This window comes from Platalea leucorodia (genome assembly GCF_965183815.1).
Source record: "Platalea leucorodia genome assembly, chromosome: 4".
In the NCBI taxonomy this organism is placed as follows: Eukaryota; Metazoa; Chordata; class Aves; order Pelecaniformes; family Threskiornithidae; genus Platalea; species Platalea leucorodia.
This window is the reverse complement of record NC_138826.1, coordinates 23,049,594-23,072,106: the sequence shown is the minus strand read 5'-3', so window position 1 is coordinate 23,072,106 and position 22,513 is coordinate 23,049,594. Positions and strand designations below refer to the sequence as shown.

The 22,513-nt window shown below is 40.9% G+C and overlaps 1 protein-coding gene across 3 annotated transcripts in view; it reads left to right on the top strand.

Moving 5' to 3' along the window:
- Nucleotides 1–22,513, top strand: part of GBF1 (golgi brefeldin A resistant guanine nucleotide exchange factor 1) — a 108,699-nt gene that overhangs the window by 65,151 nt on the left and 21,035 nt on the right. For all 3 annotated transcript variants that reach the window (XM_082308185.1, XM_082308187.1, XM_082308186.1), the window contains 13 exons: nucleotides 2,436–2,554; nucleotides 3,184–3,292; nucleotides 3,654–3,714; nucleotides 5,446–5,500; nucleotides 12,188–12,323; nucleotides 14,608–14,837; nucleotides 15,792–15,960; nucleotides 16,147–16,358; nucleotides 17,042–17,140; nucleotides 17,551–17,745; nucleotides 18,133–18,319; nucleotides 18,757–18,897; nucleotides 19,446–19,534. In XM_082308185.1, the coding sequence (XP_082164311.1) occupies nucleotides 2,436–2,554; nucleotides 3,184–3,292; nucleotides 3,654–3,714; nucleotides 5,446–5,500; nucleotides 12,188–12,323; nucleotides 14,608–14,837; nucleotides 15,792–15,960; nucleotides 16,147–16,358; nucleotides 17,042–17,140; nucleotides 17,551–17,745; nucleotides 18,133–18,319; nucleotides 18,757–18,897; nucleotides 19,446–19,534 (1,802 nt within the window). The remainder of the gene's footprint in view (nucleotides 1–2,435; nucleotides 2,555–3,183; nucleotides 3,293–3,653; nucleotides 3,715–5,445; nucleotides 5,501–12,187; nucleotides 12,324–14,607; nucleotides 14,838–15,791; nucleotides 15,961–16,146; nucleotides 16,359–17,041; nucleotides 17,141–17,550; nucleotides 17,746–18,132; nucleotides 18,320–18,756; nucleotides 18,898–19,445; nucleotides 19,535–22,513) is intronic.

The window sequence follows — 22,513 nt, the reverse complement described above, 5'->3', positions numbered from 1 at the left end:
CTGTTTGGGGAGTTTAAAGCTTGTTCTCCCCTCTACCTTCTCTGTCTCCTTGGTGATTTATTTTAGTTCTATTAAAGGTGTTCCTGAGCAGGCTTCTGGCTTTCCTGGATTTCCGTGATGGCTGAGAGCCTGGATTTTCTGCTTTCTGCTTGTTCTTCTGCCTGCCTGTTTTGAGAGTACACCCCATATAAAATGTGTGAGTCTAGGTGGGCTCTCTGGATCTTTGCATTGTAGGTGGCAATTTTCATACTGATATTTTGCTTCACACAAGCTTATTTTTGTTAGTGATTCTAAGCAGGCATTGACACATCTTTCTGTGCAGTTTTCTCACAAGGGAACGAAGAAGCAGGCTGATCTTTTCTGTATCTTGTTTCTGCAAAGTAGAAGTATCTGTGCTTTTAATTGAACTCAAGAGGCTTTATAAATTGACCTGAATTTGTGGAGCTGTTCCAGGGAGCCAAGACTGAAGTAGTCAGGCGTGATGTGTGTTGGGAGAGAGGTGTGTGTATATTAGTGTTGAAGGTAGGGGCTAGAACAGCGAAGCAGTAGTCATAGATCTGTTAAAGAAGCATACGCACAACTTGCTTGCATTTCCTATTCACACAATTTACCCAGAACTATGACTAAATGTATCCCTAAGCTTACAGCAACTCACATCTACTGGAAGAGGTGACAGTGAAGTGAATCTGTGTGTTCTGCCTGTGGGAGCCTTTTCTGCAGCAAGTGGCTTTTTCCTCTTGATGCCCGCTTAGCTGCTTTCCACTGTAGTCGTTGAGGTTGGTTAACTGTAATGCTAATGTAGGTGCTGGTGTTGTAACATCACTGCTCTTTACCTGATTTAATTGAGGCAATTTAGAATGATCCTGCATCCCCATTGGTGATTTAAACTATTATTTCCATTTGTGAATGAGTGCACAGGGTACCAACATATGGCTGATTTTATTGCCTCTAGTAGCTTCTAACTGGATTATAAGCCATTATCAAAGGTACACAGAGAACTGCCTTTGACAGCCAGGCCTATTACCTAATGCTTCCCAGGATCAGCGTTTGGTATCCTGTTGAGTGCTGCTGCTGAAGCAGGTAAAAAAATGACTGATTGGTCTTAGAACAGACTCCTTGATAGCTCAATGAGGTTTGACTAGCAGAAGGAGAGGAGAGAGGCTCACTCTCAACTATGCAAGGTTTTTTGTGTGTGTGTGTGTTTGTGTGAGACAACTGTCAAAAGTAGGCAAGCTCTGCTCTTAATAGGGATGTGTAAGGGATGGCAAAGGAGAAGTGCTGCTCCTATGCAGATTTATGGGATTCTGAAGTACGCTGATGCCATTTCAGTTTTGTGCAACCTTGAGAAGTTTCTTATCTTGCAGCCCCTCAGAATCCCCACAGCGTGATGGAGGCTGCTCTCTTTTGACCACAATAAGGGCAGCTTTCTTTAATGCCTAGGGCTTAGCCTCTCCTAGGTGTGAACACAACTGGAGTCAAAAAGGGAGCCTGCAAAGCTTCTCTGCGAAGCATACAAGGTCTTCCTTGGTTCCTCTGTCAGCTTCATTCTTGCTGGAGTTCAAGAGGCCCCATTGCCAATTAATGAGGTATTAACTAGTGTTTAGGTTGTCTCCTTTCTTTCCTAATGACTGTTTAGGTAGGAAGGTAACAAGATTCTTGCCCAGTGCGGTATTGTTTAAGTGAGAATGAAATCAAAGCCGGAGGCAGCTTTTCTGAAGCCACTGTAATGTGGCACAAGATACGGTTACTAGCAACAATCTCGTCCTAAACATTCTCTCAACTGCACCATTGTTTGTAGCTACAGAAGACTGAAACGGAGAGAAGGAGCCTTGATGAATGATTGAAGCGGGAGGCCTGCAACTCCGATATCTAAACTATGATTGTGTCTGCCTACTGTTGTCTCTGGGGAAAGCTACTGGTCCATTCCTTCCCCAGCTCCTATTCCTTGGGAGGGATGTAGAACAAGAGACAATTTTTCCTTCTCAATCTAGTGGAACCTGTTTGGCATTTTCTCCTCATGGGAGTAAATTTGAGGTTCCCTATGTTTAAGACCTGTTTTCTCTTCATTCCCAAGGAGGAACTGAATGCATTTAACAGCTGATCGTGCTATATTGTAGGGAACAGGACATAATCTTAAATTAACGTCTAAAAAAATATGGAGCCAGTAAAAACTGAATTGTAATTCTTTTCTTTGTTAGGTTACATCTTTTTGCAAATGTAAATAGACTCTTGATAAGGTCTTTCTGAAAGCTCCCAGTTTTAAAGTCTTTCTGTTACTGGGAGGTGAGTTTTGCTCTTGTAGGGTCAACTCACTCCAGTTCACACAAATTAAGGAAGCAGATGGCAACAAAGTATCTCTGTGTGGATGTCTCCCCACAGAGGTGGTAGGCTGTAGGTGGCCTTTCGCTGTCATATATTTTTATTCTGTTACTCAGATCCCAGCCATGAGGGCACAGCGGAGGGGATGGAGAACATGGCAGATGCTGTCACTCATGCCCGGTTTGTGGGCACCGATCATGCGAGCGATGAGGTTGTCTTGATGAAAATCCTACAGGTAAGTAAGTGGAGAGAAATGGTAATTACCATAATGGTTGCTGCCCGTTGTGGAACATATCGTGTTACATGGAGATGAAGAGGAGGGAGCAATGTTTTGACTCTGCAGGAGCTTAGTGACAGACTTTATTTTTAAACAGATGGCTCATATACCTGTGGTAAAAGCTTTTCCAAATGAAAATAATTAAAAGCTTAAACGAAATGATTTTTAAATTAAGGGCTTGATAATGTGGAGTGTTGATAATCCTACCTTGTGCATGGTCTGTGTTAGTGAGGGGTAAATTAAGCATATGGAGCTCTCAAACTTATTTTTGAGAAAAATTCTTTATAGAGACAAACCTATGAACCATAAACCTCTTTGGTCTATGTATTTTTGAGCAGATAGCTAGTTACCAAATTTCAATATTGGGTAGCATGCAGCATATCAGGCCTCTTTTAGAAGTGGGTCAGGAGATCATTCTTGTCTCCTAATCTGTCCGTTTCTTGAGCACAGCATTCGGTTTGAAATGACTCCTGGAAAACCGTTAGGTTTTGTGCTCATGGCAGTCCTTCTTGAGGAAGCCAGCCTTCTCTTGGAAATGCATGCAAGTGTCATTGTACTATGGGACAAACATGCGCTGTTCTTTGCAGGTTTTGAGGACCTTGCTGCTGACTCCGGTGGGAGCCCACCTCACCAATGAATCTGTGTGTGAGATCATGCAGTCCTGTTTCCGCATATGCTTTGAAATGAGACTCAGTGGTAGGTTTCTTCAAACTTCTGCACTTAAGGAATGATTGGGTTTCCTCAGTATTAACTAGTTCTATTGTAGAACATGCAGCCGTGGAAAGCTGCTGAGCTTTATATTATTGCGTCTTTCTACAACTTCATGGAAAATTTGTTAGGAGCTCTCTGTACAAGTTTTGACTGCTCTTTTTCCCCAGCTTTGTGGCGCCACCTTGTGATTATATGCCCATTTGCAGTAATGCAGTGTTGGAGCTGGTTTTAATAAATTTGCCGTAATCTCTGTAAACAAGGCTCGGAGGGGAGTCTGCTTGAAGAAGCCTCTTGATAATATCACACTGAGTAATGACACCTGTGTTATTTGTTTTTGTCTTCGCAGAGTTATTGAGAAAATCTGCAGAGCACACTCTGGTCGACATGGTGCAGCTGCTCTTCACAAGGTAAACCTGCTTGTGTTTGCCTCAGCATTGCCGAGATGGCCCTCTAAGGACAGAAAGATTCCACACTTCCACTTAAGGGCCCTCAGAAAAATCATCCAAAATGGTCATTATTTAGAGGTGGAAGGGGATAAAGGATTTGGCACTTTTCTCTTGGGCTGACCCTGTCAGACTGCAGGGAGACAGAGGTAGGGAAGGTTGCCTGGTTTAAGGTGTCCTTTGAGGAGAGATGGACAGCCAAGTAATGAAGAGCTTTAGGATAGGGAACCAGTTTGAGGACAGAGAATACAAACTTCACTCAAAAAAAAAAAAAAGTGCTCTAAAAAATATAGCTCTCTTCAGGAGACAGAATAGAAATGATGTTGAATAGTCACATGTTGATTTCGAGCTGAGAGTTTGACCTCGTATATCAAAGAGAATTTTAAACTCTTGAGATCATATGTCTTGGACAAATGTTCTGCCCTTTTCAGCACCCTTCAGGTAATTAAGATTACTTCTTTTAAACTCAAGTAAGTTATTTAACTTCAAAACTGTTTCTCCAGATAGTGAAGTAATCATAGACTTTCTTTGGGTATTGTAAAAAGGAAACGTGCAGGATATAGAAATACTTTTAGTAGGAAAGGATTGTAGTAAAAGTGACAGCTTGTGAAATGCAGCTCTCATAATATTTTTTTTTTCCCATTGTCGCACTCTGTTCCAGTGGGTTCCTAAGTTTTGTTTGGTTTGGTTTTTTGTTTTTTGTTTTTTTTTTTTCCCCCCTTTGTGCACCCTGTGTTGTGCAGTGCACTGGATGAATGTGGGGCAGAGTCAGAATCAATCTTTCGAAAAAGGAGAGACCGCATTACTTTTTTTCCAAATGCATATGTGAATTTTACTTAGTGCATATTCGTTACTTATTTTGTGTCCTCTCCTCTGTCCTTCTTGATAAGGCTTGGAGACACAACCGCCATCTGTGCCTGTGGACATTTGAATATAGAAGCAAGGCAAAGACAGCAACTGCAGGGATGGTTTGGCCATCTTGCTTTCCAGAAAAAGAGAGAGCCAAAGCTATGCTGCAAGGCTTTTATCCCTTCAGCGAGCAAAGATAAAAGTGTAGTAAAGGAACAGAAGGGAGAGGAGGGTGTGTGGAGTTGCAGAGATGCATGCATTTGTCATTTGGTAGCACAGGTGAGAGCTGTCTACCTCCTTTACTTCTGAGACAGGGACTGCTTAGCTCAAAGCATTCAGCTTAAACATAGATCCGCTGTGCACTATAATTGTGTTTATGTAATCCAGAATAGAGGATAACTACTGGGGTTTCTACAAAGTTAATGAAAAGGGTTACCATGACTAGTAAAAACATGCACACTGCAAGAGTCCTGATGTGCATGACACTGGCTCAGAAGCTGTTTTTAGCAGCGTCAGAGAAACCTGTTTTGAACCAATCTAATTAGTCCACTGCTGAAAACATACACTGAAGGAAAAGAAACTGTGCTTACATGACCATTAACAATGAAAATCAATATAGCAAAACTGCCATTAGCAGTAATAGCATGCAAAGCACCTCTTATCTATACTTGTTTTTTTTTCCCTCAGCAGATTTTGGCAGGAAAAGAAGTAAGAATGTCTCTTTTTGCGGAGAAAAACTCATTTTGGTTTTCTAGCATGTCTCTGGAAAGACCAGTCTATTTTTTTTTTTCCCTTTTTATTAACCCAAAAAAGTTTATATATTTTGGCTTGTTCTTTGTCTTTCAGATTGCCTCAGTTTAAAGAAGAGCCTAAAAGCTACATGGGAACGAACATGAAGAAGGTAAGACTCAGTACTGTGTTGGCTGTTCTGCTCTTGTCTTGGGCTTGTGCTCATCTCTATATTGTTTGTTTTCACACTTGTGTTTCTTCATTCCTGCAAGTCCCTAGTTCACTGAAAGAGCATGTTTAACCGCATAAATGGACATAGCTTCACTAATTCTGTGGGATTAAGGCCACATTGTGCAGTAGTGAATCTTGTTAATGATACTGCTGCCTCTAAGTGAGTCAGTCTGGATTCTGGGAACAGCCATCAGCTGCTGTGGGCTAGAAAACCACAGCAAGTTGTGGGACCTGATGGTGACGTCTTCTGATCATTTGCTGTCTTCTGCTCTCTCTCCAGCTTCTTTCTCATCTTTCTTCATTCACTACAGCTCTAATACTGAGCTCTCGGGATGTATTTGTCCAGTTCTCCCTATGTAGAAAGGAAACTTTTTGAGGCTGGCAAAACAGCATGAAAGCATTAAAAAATTGGGCTATTGTAGAAAAAACTTTGGTGGCTTCTAGAAGGGGCAGCATTCTGTAGTAAAAACCTTAGTTCACACAGGCAATGCCATCTCTATTAGCAACCAAATCAAAGCAGACTGTTTTTCTCCCTTTCCCTAAATGCACAGTTTTCTGAGGGTGGAAGGTCCAGGTTTGTTCAACACCACCATCTCCTTCTATACAGTGAGGTTTTTAGCAGCTGGGTTCAGTATGGCAAATACCATAAATGTGACCATATGTGATTATCAATGTAATAATTTCTTAGGTGGAGGGAGGTCCGCTTGAGGAACTCCATATATACTTCATACATATAATCTTTATACTCCATATAAAGAATGTCAATAAACATACAGGATTCTACTGTTGAGAGCAAGAGGATGGGAAGAAGAGTGCTAGAGAAGAAATAACCACCTTTGAACTTATACTGAATATAACTATGTGTAACATTGTAACTTCCACTCTGTTTTTATTTTTAATGAGTTGAGAAAAGTGGCAACATTGGGCGTACAAATGTATGTTTCAGAGCCAGTACAGCAGTGTTCTGAGAGACTGAATGCTTACTTGTAGGAATCTGAAACTAGCTTGGGGCTTTAGTTCTTTTGTAGTAACCTAATGATTGCTTGTTTCCCTTGCTGTGGACAAAAGCAGCAAGATTTGTGATGATGGTAGGCTGGCCTAAGGAAAGCTAAAAGAGGTCAGGTTAATGTACTTCAGGTATCAGAATTTGTCATGGTCTCTGTAGAGAAGGTGTAACATGAAGGTGAATTTGAATTTAGGAGGGCTACCCTTATCAAGTGATGGCTGCTCCCAGCTCGGTTAAGCGATGCTCTGTCTTGTGTCTTGATCTGTGCAATTACTTTGTACTGTCTCTTTGCTGTGCATGCCAGGAGTCTGCCCTGCAGCCTTGCACTCTGCCAGGTTATTCTTCTCTTTGGGTTTATTTTGCTTTGTTTAAACCATGCATTTGCCTATCTTTCACAGATCTCTTCATGTCTCCTCAACAAACTGGAGCTAAGTAGTGGGGAACAGCCCAAAGCCCTGAACCAATTAGAGAGGGTATTGCTCTTTAAGAACCTGAAGGTCTCTCTCTCCCTTTTCCCTTCTTACCTTACTCCCCTCTTCCTTCTCTTGTAAACACCACCTGAGAGATAGTTTTGTTGTGTGCAGCAAATCTCCCTCCACTCATTTGACACAGCATGGCTTTGGGGGACAATGCATGCAGTGGTTGCTTTGCAGTGTTGTGGCTGCAGCTGGGGCAGGCTTGGGAGGGAGAGACCAACCCTTGTTTTACTGCAGCATTCAGTGTCTTGGGGAGTGCCACCTAAGATACCATCATGGCATCCTCTGAAGGAAGGGAGTGGGAGGGCGTGGGCAAGATTTGAGTTCTCTCTGACAGTGAAAAACTGAACAAAAGAAACATCGAAAATGTAGATTGTCCTCTGAGGGCTCAAGTGTTGTGTGTCCTGGCTGCTGACCTTGGTTGTAGATGTAGCAGCATACCTGAGGAGTCTCTTGACCCAGCATGCCTTAGACAGTTTTACTCAAGGTGAATCTCTGAGCTTTGTTACTTGGTACAGGACCACAGAGTTCAATGCTCTCTGAAGTTTTTTTCAAGGAGACAGGAGATTGCTGTACACTTTCAACATCTTTGGCCATGTTTCTTCTGAAATTAAATATGGTTCCCAGCACAGTATTTGCTAATGTGGGATGAGTGGGGCTGAACTGAATTATGAAATGTGTTAGTCCCTGCTAGTTCCCCTGGAAAATAATCCTAAAGAAATATTGTAGGCCTGCAGATTGTTGGTTTTAGACTGATCATAGAAACCCTGAGAAACTAGAGTAGATGGGACCCTTCTCAGTTGTCCATGTTGGTTCATGAACTTAATGTAGCTTTAGTTCTTGTCTGCCCTTAAAGCTATTTGGTGCCAAATGAGCTGAGTAGAACATTTGGAGATGTTTGACATTCCTTTGTCCTGTGTCTATGGTCAGGATAGTTTGGAAAAGCAGCGGCTGGAGTCTTGCAGATTTATGCAAAGTTACACAGAAGAAAAGACTAAGGAATGTTTCCCTTTGCAATAGAAAGTGGTGTAGCTAAACATTGGGTTCTGCGTTGGGAGTCAGGAAGAACCCACATCTGAGTTTTCACAGATATTGGGAGCGGATTATGTTCATAGTTCCTAAGATGCATAAATAAGTTTCACCAGATAAACTTCATTAGTTGTTGCAGTGCAGGCAGGTAGGTAAGTGAGATAACTGGACTGCATCAGTGTCTCCAGGACTTGGATCGTGGACTGCGTTCTCTCTGCATGCTTTTGTGTCTTGAACGCTACTTGGTGTGCTGACCAGTTCCATGCTGCATCTAGAATGAGCTCATGTTTTAGTATAATCACTTTAGTTACTAATCATTGGCCCCTGCCCTTTTCTCTTGAGGCTTACAGTATCTTATGGAAAAACAAACGAGTGCAGGTAAGGTGGCTTGTAGAAAAATGAGATCTCACAGACCCTTTAAAAAGAATTTTGTAGTATTACATTTTTCTTCACCTTCCTAGACCTTAGCTGGAGTTTTATTGTTAAAACCTCATCTATCAAAGGAAGCGTTTGGAGTCTTGTAATTTTTTTTTTTTTTTTTTTTTTTTAATTTTGTGTACACGTTTCTTTATGCAAAGGTAACTCAGATAAATGTAATGGAATCTGTTCTGAGTTCCAAGATGAATAAGCTGTAGCTCTGAGCTCCCTCTCTGCTCGGATTTCTAAAGAATGTTTTTTAAATACTAACTTCAGTTGTTTTTTACTGTGGAAGTACAAGCTTAATCTAATCTAAAGGACATTGATAATTAGAAAACTAATTGAACTATAATATCACTGAGCATTGGAGAGGGAAGGAGAGTTTAGATCTATTAAATGACATTTACGTGCAGCATTTAGTCAAGAAGGCAACCTTAGGCTTAAAATCTCAGCCTGTTAACATGCAACCAAGCTTTCTAGCGAAATCAGGAAATGCCTCAGTATTGAAGGTAAAAAGCAAGCATTAGAAATAGTTCCTTTAGTCAAAGACAAACTATACAAGTTTTTTGACATTTTTGTACTAACATAAAAAGCAAGCAGTCGTGGCATTGTTACATTTTAATTCAATACAAAATACAGAATGAAAGATGTTACTTTGCTGTCCTTTGATACATGTATTGTTTTAGAATTCACCAACTCAGAGTTTGTTTGTTAAAACAACATGTAGTCCCTTGACACTGGTAAAACATTTCTATTAAGCATTTCTGTTTGCTTCTGCAATTTTTTTAAGCTATGCAATTGTCATTGCAGTTTGCTATCTCTTATTTATAGGAGATAGCAAAAGAAAAAAAAAGGGGGGGGGGTGATATAGGGGGTAGTCCTAGGTAATCCTAGTAGGTAATTCTAATAAAAGGATACCTGTTTGTGTAGAATGTGGAATACTGGATGGCATGAGATGGAAAAGACCTACTGGGTAATCTCAATTGTCTGTTAAATTGTCAAAAAAAGCCAAAACAAAACAGTGCCCCCCAACCTACCCAAAACCCCAAATAAACTTAGATTCTTGTCTGAATGCTTTATACTTCGATTAAATGTTTGGAGTTCTTTAAAAATCAACTGAGTCTTTTTGTTTCCCTGACTAAATGGTTTCCCATCCATATGAGGCTGTTGTGACTCAGTCTCTGAAAGATAGCATAGGTTCATCAAAATGATGACAGACAAGCATATGTCTCTTATGAACCTCAAGAGAAGAAATCTTGGAGTTAATACAAAGCACAGGACAATCACTAAAAATGGGTATTGTGTCTGAGGAAAAGTGCTTTTTCGAGAGGGCTAGTGTTAAAATGAGATGGTATTTGGTGTTGTGTGAAAGGGGAGATCAGAAATAGTAATTAAATTGTCAGCTTGAACCTTCTGATAAGATGGTTCAAAAGTGACCTCTTTCTCAGGAGCATGACTGAGGGTAAAAGGAGTGGGACCGACATGGTTAGCTCCTAGCAATATCTTCGCTCCATTTTGCTGATTCAATTCTGTGCCCTCTTCCCCCCCCCCCCCCCCATTTTTATTAGCAAGTGACTTCTTACCTGGCAAATCATGGCAACAGCATATAGTAGCTAGAAGCAAAGTCTGTTATTTTGAAATTATGTGAAACGGACTTTCTTGGGTTTAACATGTAATGCTTCCAGGTTTCCTTCCTACTTGAAGTAGTTTGATACAATGAACCATAAATCTTCAGATTTTATTTTATAAGTTACTGAAAAGGAACAAAAATGGCTATTTCTAGAATAGTTGGTAGGTAAAGTAAAACTACCTGGTCTAATTAGAAGCTTAAGCCTTTAATGAATAAAACTATTGGTAATATTTAAGTCTCGGAGAGATTTTTAAATGGAAAGGGAAACAAATAGAGGTGAAACATTAGGAATTCACAAGAATGAAAGATAACACATTTTATATAGTCTTATGAGGTAGTGAATAGGAAAGATGAGAGAGCTGACAATTTTTACTTGAAAGGATTGTGATCCATAAGCATTTTAAAAAGTTTTGAAATCTACAAAATTTTGGTTTTAGCTGTGTGCTTGTCACGTAAGTGTTTGTCAGAAGCTGTGATTTAGAAGGAGAGTTTTGCTGCAAAATTTGGAAGAAATAACAAGGAGCAAAGTAATTCTGAGTCTGTTGTTAATTAACAAGCTCAAGGAAACTGTAGCATTGCTAAAACTTGGGGATTAGTTGTCAAACAAATAGAATTTGTGGTGCAAAGAAAAGTTACACAAATGGTTTACTGCACTGGGACGTAACATTTTCACAAGCTTTGTTTAAATGAGAAAAATTACAGGCCATGTACAATGAGTTAGAATTCTAGCTGGGAAAGAGATGGAAAAACAGTAGCAGAACCTAGAAGGTTTATTGGCATTTAAGAAGAGTAGTAGCTGGAAGGAGGCAAGTTGCAGAAAAAGGAAGAGACTAGAGAATATAGCTGTCTTCTAGAGAATATAAATCTGATGCTAGGGATATAAGAAATAAGGAATATTATAGCCTAAAATATAACGTAACTGTGATAAATTTACAAAGAAGAATACAAAGTAAGGACTGGTATTGAGACTTGCTGTATGGTTTCCACTACATGCAAGGTACCTGCTCAGTGGTTAAATTTTCACCCCAAATTGAAGAGGTCTGACAGCATCGGAAAAGTTGACTGCAGCTACCAAACCCAAGAGTAAGTGCAATCCTGCACTTAGAGGAACTTACTTTAGAAGGAAGCTGTTTTCGGGCCTGCTGTTGCCATTGTCAATGTGACTAAATATCGTGTTGTTTTTAGGAAGTTCTGGAGCATCTGTGCATGCCTGCAATAACAGCACACCGCAGCAAGTGCCACGCGGTCTGCATTGCTCCTGCTGTGGTTCTTGTTTGCCCGATCAAACATCTGTGTAGAAGTAGGACCCTGGTCAAGAAGGATGTCAAGGGTTAGGTTAGATTTAGATCTGAAGAGGAGTAATGACAGAAGGCAGGTAAAAGCAGAATATGGTTTGTTTCTAAACTGCTAGGGTGGTATTTGCAATGTGTCGTGCACCAGGAGCAAGTGGAGTGTTAGAGAAACACTTGTTAACAGTGAAAGATACCTGGAGGAAAGTGAACATGGCATTGCTGTGAAGATGAAGAGTGAATTGAGGTAAAAGATAAGTGACAGAGCTGCAGACTGTGCAGCGTGGCACTGGGTGCTCAGGCTTCATTCTCAGCATTCTTGTGTGGTTGGTGAAATTTTAATTGAACGTCAAACCTAACTAGTACTTGCATATGTAATGTAATTGATGCCCTTTAGAAGTCTGGAAACATTGGCAAAAGCAAAGAGATTTGACATGTGCCTGTAGGTCTAAGAGAATTCTTTGTCCTAATGCAAAGCTAGGAGGTATTGATAGGGAAGAGGGAGTGCTGCGATAATTGAACTGTTAAGTATATATTATAGCAGAGTAACTGCAGTAAATTATCCCTTGATTCAGGCGTGAAGTGTTGGCTAATATGAGAGTAGTGGGGAGTCAGGGGCTGGTTTGCATGATCTTGAGGTGCTGATTAATTTGAGTGATATATTTAAGTGCTGTGGCCTGACTTTGAGGGGTCTGAGACAGCCTTTGTGGGTTGGCTTGTGTAATCCATTGTGCTATGTGGTTTTGCTGTACTGATTTTCTTAATGATTTATGGTTTTCAGTTGAAAATGAGAGCTGGAGGAATGAGCGAATCATCAAAATGGAAAAAGCAGAAGAGATCACCAAGGCCTCCTCGCCATGTAACTAAGGTTTCTCCTGGGACAGAACAACCAGCAGCCAATGCTAGTAACATCGCAGGTAAGTTGAAATCTGTTTCCAGAGACCAGACAGCATCTGTCCTAGAGCTTTTTTGGAATCTGCCTTTATTTCATTTATCTTAACATGTTGTTCTGCATTAGATTTTTTTGTATTAGTTCTCAGTGAGCATAGCAATAAAACATATCATAGCTTTTCAGGTCCAGGAGAGTTGGAAGGAGATGGAATACATATTGATGAAGGAAAGCCTGGTCTTGTGGCTAACTTGAAAGCATTTCTCTGCCTTCACCGTGCCTTACAGCAGTAGTTTGTGCAAAAGGGAATGGGGACCTGGAGAGGTGGCTGAGGTTATGGGCAGCCATGTGGTGCGGAGGAGTTGGAGAGTGCAGCAGGTGCATGGAAGAGATTGAGAACAAGAACACTGGCAAGAGGAGAGCTAAGGGGAATGGAGCTGGGGAGAAGGTTTCCTGCAACAGGAGATTGCTGACTTAAGTAACATGTTCTTTCCTGTGTTCCTGAAGGGTGCACCGAAAGGTGTGGGTGTGGTGGTAGTAACGAGGGAAGAGCAAAGTGTGACTGGGGAAAATACACAGATAGAACTGAGGGATGTGCAGAAATCTAGGTATCAAGGATGGGTGAATGAAGAGATCTCTCACTGCATATGTCAAGACTGAAAGTGTGCACCCACAGTCCATGAAATTTGAATAAAAGGCTACACTCATTAAGGGACAGGGAAATATGGGGTGTACACGACTGTTATTATGAAGGGAAAAAAGTAGAGGGAACAGCAAAAGTACCTGAAAGGGGATTGTGTGCAGGAAACTAATGGGTATACACATGAATCTTTTTTCACGTGCTTTGATTCAGCCTGCAGAAGTGATATAGTATGTGACTAGTGCTGCGAGCTCAAGAATATAGTGTTGGGGGGCTTCCATATCCTACTGTTGTATAGGAGTAGACTGAATAGTTATAACTGTTTTTAACCTCTCCTCTGGATAAATGAGTCCCTCTGGCTGCGAAGTACTCTCTCTTGTGCACTCTCCAATTTGATGGCTCAGACATAAACATTAACAGTGAAAGGAAGCAGACAGGAAAATTGAAACAATAGCTGTGTAAAATACCTAGTTCTGACACTTACTCTGTCACAGGAAACTATTCAGTGTAGTGTGAACAATTCCAAGTGTGTTTCTACAAAGCGGCATGATTGGTAAAAACTAAGGAAATAATAAATGCGATGAAATTGCATATAACCCAGAACATCCATCCAGATCATAGCTTATCCCTACATAAATCATCATTATATTTAAGTTTCCAAATAGATATTAAATTCCGTTAAACAGTATTATAACTCCCGTAACATTTTAGAGAGAAAGTTGAATTGTGTTACAAAGCATGTCATTAACTCTGACCTTGTAGTACTAGGTAATGTATTAAATGTGCTTCTTAGGCCAGAATCCTAGCTTAGCAGGTGAAGAAGAAAGGATTGCAAAATTGATCATGTATTCCATTTCATTTCTTAAGAATCAAGTAACGTCCTGCTACTTACTTAAGACACTTCAAAAAATCAAGTTAGCAATAAAACACCACTGTGCAAAACCGTACACATTTCACATGTAAATTCATAACATAACTCTGGTTTGTGCCTTTATTTTATTACACTGCCCTGCAGTATATCTTCTCTTTTTTAAATATTTGTTTTACATTTTTTAAGTTCTTCTCAGAACCATAAGAGCTGCAAATATGTGGGTTTCTTTTGAAGGAAAACTTAGATTCTTGGAGCACTCTCTCATATAAAGAAAAAGTGAAAACATTTCACTGCTCTGTTTCAGACCCATTTGAATTCTATTGCAATTCCATTTGTTTAGGGAAAATTAAAGAAATAGGTCTTGCCTTCCAATCAAGTCAAAATTTCTCACTTTGAAGGAATGACTGATACTTGATGCAAGTCTTTAAAGTGGTTGTGCCATTGCATCAAAAAGTAAAGTACACCTTTTGGACTATTCTCAGATTTCTTCTTAATTATAGAAACCCTCTGCACCCTTTATCTAACTGTGAATTATCTTATTTCCTGAGTCTCTTAGATTCCAGCTATTGTATTTTAATTTTGAGAACTGCTAGTATCTCACCTGTTCATGTACTTGATTCATTAATACCTGGCAAAAGAGAACTTAATTTATCTACACTCTCTACATTAATGCGTAACTATCTGAGATCATTTGTGGTGTGAAGTAGTAATCAAAGTAATTCTTTGTTGCTGTATTCAACGTATGAACTTGTGGTTGAGAGGCAGAATGACACTGATCTTTTTGCTTCTGTTTCTCATCAGCAAGCGGAGTTACTTTCATAGATGCTCCTTCTCCCAGCTCCTCTGGGAGCTCAGAAAATGTTTCATCTGTGGTCAGCCCTGCTACAGACAGTGGTTTGGAGTTGTCCTCGCAGACTACTTCCAAGGAAGACCTGACAGACTTGGACCAAGTCACTTCTTTAGGACTTAATGCAGGAATGCCTTCAAATGAGACCAAAGTCACTGAAAATCAAAATCAGCCCGAACTCCAGGTACATGGATATAACTTATAAAGAAAAGTTCTAACTCCCGGCATGATCAGTTGTGGATTTAGCACGCTTACACTCTTTCTATCTCTCTTCTTGGTCATAGTGTATATATTCTATTTCAAGGCTTAGGGTCAAATAAAACATCTTTCGCTGTCAGTGATTTGTAAATTCACAAACACTCATTTTTTGTTTTCTCTTGAGACCATGCCCATTGGCTCAGAAATTATAACTGTGCAGCCCAACAGTGCACCTACATATCTAGTTGTACTCCTGCCACTATCATCAACCTTAATTAAAGGAGAAACTGTTAGAGGAACATAGAAGAAATCCGCAGGAGAACTCATTTTACTCTCTTTAGTGAACAATTTTTCTTGAGTTTGTAGAAATTCAGCTGTTGGTGTTTATGCATGTGCATTGCTGTTGCTGTGAAATATAACTAACCTGAACCAAGGCCTTTGTCAGTGAGTTTTCCTCTGTGTTGTCTCCACTTCCCCTGCAACAGTAATACTGTTGAGAGGATGGATTAGAGCTGCAGGGAACCTTTCAGAGCTGCAAATATTTTGAATGATAAAAATGCTAAGAAAGCATGGATAGAAATAGTGTGCTGAAGTCACGTAGCATTTAAAACCAAAAAATGAGCCAAATCCTAACCTCAGGGGCAGTAAGGACTGATAGGTTATAGGAATACCTTCAAAGTCAAGTACTTAGTCCCTCAACCTACAGTTATGGAAAATAGATAAGAACTAGATGGAAGTGAAAGGGCAGAGAGGGCTGCAGATTATCTAGAGGCACTCTTTTCTCTTAAATTTTGTTTTCCTGCTTCTCTTCTGTGAATGATGCATGTAGTTTTAATAGTTCTGAATGAACAGTGAACAAATAAGCCTTTTTTTAGCTTGTCTAGTGCTTGTTAACTCTTGTTTCGCTTCTTTCATTCTCAAATGACTGATATCAATGAAGAATGAAAGTGTGAGGGAGGAGAAGATCCAGTCAGCTTCTGTCGAGTCTATCCCTGAGGTCCTAGAGGAATGCACACCTGTAGCAGAACATTCTGACTCTGCCTCAGTTCATGACATGGACTACGTAAATCCCCGAGGAGTACGTTTTACTCAGTCTTCCCAAAAAGAAGGTGAGAGGTGGGCAATGTTGCTAAAGTCCTTTTTCCTTTCCGCTATTCTTTTTCACTTTCTGCTAAGAGGGTTATGAGCTCCTGCTCCTCAGCTGGTCTGTAACAATTTAATTTGTAACACTTGTTAGGCATGTGCAAAAAACAAAAGCAAAGTTACGAGTGCTAATCTCTCTCATTTTTCTTTAGGAGCAGCACTGGTCCCATATGGACTACCATGTATTAGAGAACTGTTCCGCTTTCTTATCTCACTCACCAACCCTCATGACCGCCACAACTCTGAGGTGATGATCCACATGGGGCTGCAGCTGCTAACTGTTGCCCTGGAGTCAGCACCCATTGCAAACTGCCAGTCCCTCTTGGGACTTGTGAAGGAGGAGTTGTGCCGACACCTATTCCAAGTGAGTCTGGCTTATGCTAGCATGGCATATGGCACTGGGGAGTCAGATACTAATTTGCATCAAACAGTCTATTGGAATTTAGTATTCTGAGGTTTTGGCAGGTTTCGGTCTTCAAATAAGCTCTCTGCTGCATTGCAATGAGACTTCTGAATTGCACCAGTGAAACAGTGCTGTTGCAAAGCCAGAGAGGTTGTCGTGTGCTGTTCTCTTCAGACCAGGGCCAAGAAGGATGAAGGTGATTTGAATGAACTGTTACTGTGGGATAACACCGTGTTTTGATATAATTGGTTTTGAGGTAATCATGGATGCAAGTTACCAGCTTATTAGGAAGCAGAAGTACCAAGCTATTAATTGCACAAGGGCCATCTCAGAGGCAGGTCTTCTCCCAAGTTCCTTCTCCACTAAGAGGATCTGTGAACTTGGCAAAAAAGCAAAGTTGTGGTAGGAAAGGTGCTACCACAAGCAAAAGGGAATTAAGTATATTGATCCTCACTAGCAAAAAGTGAGACCAGGAGCTTGAATAAGGGATTGGTTTTTGAAATACCATTGCTATGGGAGGTGAAATGTGGATTTCAAGGCTGTTCCAGGTCATGTCTGCAGTGCCACAGTACTGCTACTTATAGCACATAATGACTAGCCTTTGTAATTCTTAAAGGTTTTTTTTTTATTTGTTTCTTGTTCAGCTACTGAGTGTTGAACGGCTCAATCTGTATGCAACCTCTCTCAGGGTGTGCTTTCTTCTCTTTGAGAGCATGAGAGAGCATCTGAAATTCCAGCTGGAGGTGAGTTTTTTGAGTATCACTAGGTGCCTAGTAATAGTTTCTTGGACTTCAGTTAAATGCATACAGCTGGGCAGTAAGATACAGTCTAAATATCAATTTACCTTTGTATAAATGACTCAGTGGGTTATGGGTAGGCTGTGTAGGCCTTCTCTTGTTAGATAATGTTTTCAAGACTGGTGTACTGCACTGCCTGCCTTCATACTGTTTTTTTAGAACAGTAAATCCAGGTGCGGTGAATGGTAGAACTATTTGAAACCTTTTTACAACCTTCTTCAGAATAAGCCGTCATTAAAAGTGGAGTGTCATGGGGGAAGATGAAGCTTAAATCTATTTCTGTAGTCCTCAAAGCTATTCACTGTCCTGCTTTCTTTTTTCTTTCCTTAAACTGAGCTGCCCTGTGTTTCTGCCAGATGTATGTCAAGAAGCTGATGGAAATAATCACTGTGGAAAACCCAAAGATGCCCTATGAAATGAAGGAGATGGCTTTGGAAGCCATTGTTCAGCTGTGGAGGATTCCCAGTTTCGTGACGGAGCTCTACATTAACTACGACTGTGACTACTACTGTGCCAACCTCTTCGAGGAGCTCACCAAGCTGCTCTCCAAGGTGCTGAACCGCGGGCCGGGGGCTGCCGGCCTCGGCGGGCGGGAGGGGGGCGCAGGGGGTTGCCCAAGGGGAAGCCGGTAACTCTGAACCGAGGGTAAGCGCAGATGCAGAACTTAAGAATGGGAGTGGTCGAAAGATTTGGGGTGAGTAGTCTGTAGAGGTGAAGGCCATTTAACATTTGGAAGCAGAAGAGAAAAGAATAGCTGTGATACTTTAATAACGTCAGAGCAGATAAACCATTAAGTATATGCTAGAAAGCTTTGTGTGAAAAGTTTAGAGTGTTCTGTTGTATGCTTTAGGTTTCCCCAAGCTGTGGGGGAAACTTCCTTCCCCCATTATGGTGAGAGGGCCGTGAAAGTTGACTAATACTTATGTTTTGTTTCCCAGAATGCCTTCCCAGTTTCTGGACAGCTCTATACTGTCCATCTTCTGTCTCTGGAAGCATTGCTGACAGTGATAGATAGCACTGAGGCACATTGCCAGGCCAAAGTGCTGAGTAACATACATCAGCAAGAGAAGGAGGTTGTCAAACCCAGCCCAGAAACCATGAACAGCACCAAAGAAACAAGCAATAGTAAGACCCCTTTCTTTGATATTTTGATATTAAGCTTAGTCTTGTGCTAAACTTGCAGATCTCATTTTGGTAGCTGACATAGTAAGCTCCTTAAATATGTGTTTTCAGTCTTCCTGTTGCATGTTTTATAACTACACACTGATGTTAATAACCTTGCTATTTGTAAAATTTACAGATACTAAAATGTGCCCCTCATGTGAAGCTTTATATAAAGGCCATGTCAAGACTGGCAGTTACAACAGAAGGAGGGTATGCCATGGAATTCATGTAGGCAAAATACTGAGGATACTGAAGAATTGCAGTTACTGGGGGGAACTCCTTTGAATAAGCACATGTTCAGTTTAGAGTGATCAGTTCATTATTTCTGTTGCTAGCTTTTTCCTTGGCTTATGGGTTTGTTTATGTGTGGATTTTTTTTTTTTTTTTAATTTCTACAGATAATGAGAGGGTATTCAGTGAGGGAAAATCTTCCAGTGCAGTCTCAGAGCCACCTGGGGCATGTCCTCCCACCAGTGGGTGCCTTATGGCTGACCAGATGAAGGAGGGCTGCATGGAGTTGGAAGGAGCAAGTGAGGCAGGTAATAGTCTCCATGGTATCCTGACACTCTGAGTGTGTATATGCTGAGAATGGTCCTCATGCTTGGTGACTGGTCCTGCTATACTATAGACCACTGTAGCTATTGTGTGTTCAAAATTAGAAGGAGATATGTGGTGAATATTTGTTTAGTATATTTGTGCCTATTAACTGTTGCATTTCTTCTGGGAGAGGGTTAGATCTGGTGGGTTACTTTGGGGCAAAAGTGTGTGAAATTCATACCAGTGCTTAGTATTTTTAAGGTAGTCAGGGGCTCTCCAGGGGATCGGTAATGTAGGTAGTCAAAATAGTCAGAAAATTAAATCTTGTAGATGTGTGAAATTGTCCAGGACAAGAAGCTACTATGCAATTATGCTGAAGAAAACGTGGGTGGGAGGAAGGTAGTAATTGAATAGTAGGAGTGTGACTGCCATTTGCAGGGCAGCACATTGCAGCAAGACTCCATGACTGAAAGTTAGCATGGGACACTATAGTGGGCTGAGTGCTACTCTTGAGAATAGGTTTGACTGTAATGATGCTTTGTCCTTCTAGCTGAGAAGAGTATCCCCAGGAAGCCTACTCGATTTTCTTGTATCCTTCCAAGCCCTCAGGAACTTATGCAGATTAAGAACAAAAAGAAGGTATGATTTGGAATATACTACAAATGGATCTTAGAGTGTTCTCCTTGTTTCCCATCCCATGTGGGCTTTGCATGACTGGTCATATCTCAGAAATTTTGAGTTCTAGTCTCTGCTGATCAGAATTAGTCAGTCACTGAAAATCCTGCTACACTGCAGAGACAGCAGTGATTATTAACTGTTCTGGTTTAGTTGTGCTAAATGTTGCAAGAGGTGTTGGGGAAATTTTGTGGCACAATTTGTAAGCTAGGTCCATCCGATTTCTGATTTGGAAAGTTGCTGGATCTAGTTTGCGTTATATGGAGATAATAAAGTACTTTCATCAAAAAGGGCAGGTTCCCTACTCTTATCAAAGCTGTAAATGGGGAGTGTACCAAGAGGCCCATAGTAGCAATTAAGAGTCTAGCCTGCTATTCTGATTTGTTTATTCCCATCTTTGCTTTATCATAAGGATGACTGAAAAGATTGTCTTGATTGTGGCAAAGCCATTCTTTGTCTAGAAGTCTGTTTCTTTGAACCTCATTAGTCCAAGTTATAGTCTAAACTTTATACAGCTTTTCCATTCCCTGAGTGGTTCCAGTCTAGGTCTAGTGTTAACAAAGGTGCTCCATGCTGCTGGCTGTGTATTTATCTGCTGTCTCATGTCAAACATCAAGTACTGGCCTGCTCGTTCACCTCCACAGACAGCAGATGAATATGATATCTAAAGTTCCTGTGGGTTACATGGGAGAGGTTTTTTTGGTTGTGGTTTTTTTTTTTTTTTTTTCATTCACAGATGTTCTTTGTACAGATTTTGTTCTCTTTGCACAACATATACCTGAGGTGGTTAGGTTATTTAGGATGTGAGAGATTACTAAATTTCAATATGAAAATGACACATATTCTGGATGAAACATGAGTGGCCATGGCAGTTGTGGGGTAAGGAGCCAGATGATACAGTGGAAAAAGAAATCAATGTCTTTGAATGATTCATTGGTGGTAAAGAGAAAGGTTTTTGATTCATACCTGACTAAAAGGCTTCAGACTTCTCTCTCTAGCATAGGTGTTTTTATTTTACATTATTTTAAGGGAGTGGTGGTCATAAACTTACTTAAACAAAAATACTGAAGAAAGTACAACAGATCTCTTTCTACTGCCATACTAATCTGTGCTTTGGGATCTGCTCTGGCAGTCTCTGGATCTGAATGTAATTTAAGGCATTGGTTTCTCTCTAGGAAGCCCGCTGCAGTACTTAGGAACTTGGTTCTTTATCTACAACAGAGTGCTGAAGTGGGATAATGCTAACTGGCTTCCCAAGCCACAGGGAGAGTGGGGGGAAGTGATTGTCAGCACAGTCTTTGAAGGAACCACCGAGTTTTGGCATTAGCTAATTTCTAAGAAATGAATATTGGTTTAGTTACTGTTTCATTTGTAACCCTTTTGCTTTGCACTAAATCTAGCTTTCATGGCAGCTTTGCTGATGGACTTTGTGTGAAAGTCCATTGTTGAGAAGGGAGCTTGCACAGTGCTTCCACTATTCTAACTAAAAACCCCTGATAATACTCCAACTTTACTGTGCTGGAAAACAAGGTTAGAAGAAATCAAGAGCATTGTCAGTGGCTGAGAGTTCCTTAAAGAAAGTTCCATGTGGTCCTAGAAAAAGGGCAGTGCCTTACGCTACAGCAGAGGGCAGAAAGGTGTTCATAAATCTCTGTTAGTTTGCCTAAGGAAAATCCTTTCCTGACCCTAAATCTGCTAATGGTTTCATCCTGAGCATGTAAACAGGACACACAAAACATTCAGCTTAAGTAATGTTGATGCTGACCTGGACCAGCATGTTTTGCTTCCTTTAACCTCTGAAGTACCAAACATTACCACAGCTGGAAGGAGGAAAAAAAATAAATAAAAGCAGAAAACAAATTATACATCAAATGGAAAGTTTTCTTTGATATTTCCAAAGGCAATGACCAGAAGCTCAGAAGCATAGGACTGACATGATTATAAACGCAGTGCAAACTGCCAGCAGTCCGGTCTCTTTTCAGGTGGTCTTAAGAAGTATAACCAGTCCACAGAATACCCTAGGGCTTGGGTTACAGGATTTACAGCTGAACAGAAATGCTGCTACCGTCATACAGTCCCTTCAGGCCTGTTATACTGGGGCAGCACACGGTTATTATTTTGTTATGCCCTCACTGGGTCCTTGTGCGCTCCATGCTATTTCAAGGTCTGTGTTTCACTGCAATTTGACGATGTTCACACAGGCAGGGGAAGCACAGAACAGAGGGTTGGTGGCTTCTGAGGTACTGAGAAACCCAGGGGAGCTAGTAATCATGATGGTCACGAATTTAGTTCACTAGGTCATCGCTAGCAGTTTGATCGTGATAGGAGCTAACAGGGAACTGACATTTATTCTGGTGCCTTAGTAAAGTTCATAGAGCTGTTTGTGCTTTTGGTTTTTCTGAACACCACCAAGAACATTCAGTTAACCCTTTCTTAGTCAGGTGTTTTATTACACTGTGATTGTGGTACAGTCTAGTTTCCTAAAATTAGAATCAAGCAGGGCAGAGTAGTTGACTTTCCTTCAAAACCAAAAATGTACCTGCTCTTCCCAGCCTACAGATGGCCTTCTCATGCTGGAACACCAGATGTTCCTGGGACCATGTCTCACTAGCAGAAAGTTTTCTGGTTCTTAGTTTAAGCTTTTGCAGCACTTCTTCCTTGCACCTGCTGAATAAGTGCCAAGGATTCTTGCTGCCTGTCTCCTGGCAGTGCAGTAGAGTACGAGAGCTTGGAGCCAGAGGGGACAGAAGAGGTCATGGAGCAGTGCTGCTGTTGTAACTGGGTAGAGCTGATTTTGCCACATGTCTGGGGTTTGTCAGAGACCTTCCTCTGCTCTGTTTACATACTAGAGCAGGTGAGGCATTTGGGGTAGCAGAGCTAATTGCTCGGTGAAATGTCAAAGCTTTTCAAAGACAGCAGCTCATGCTTGCTCTGTCCAGTATT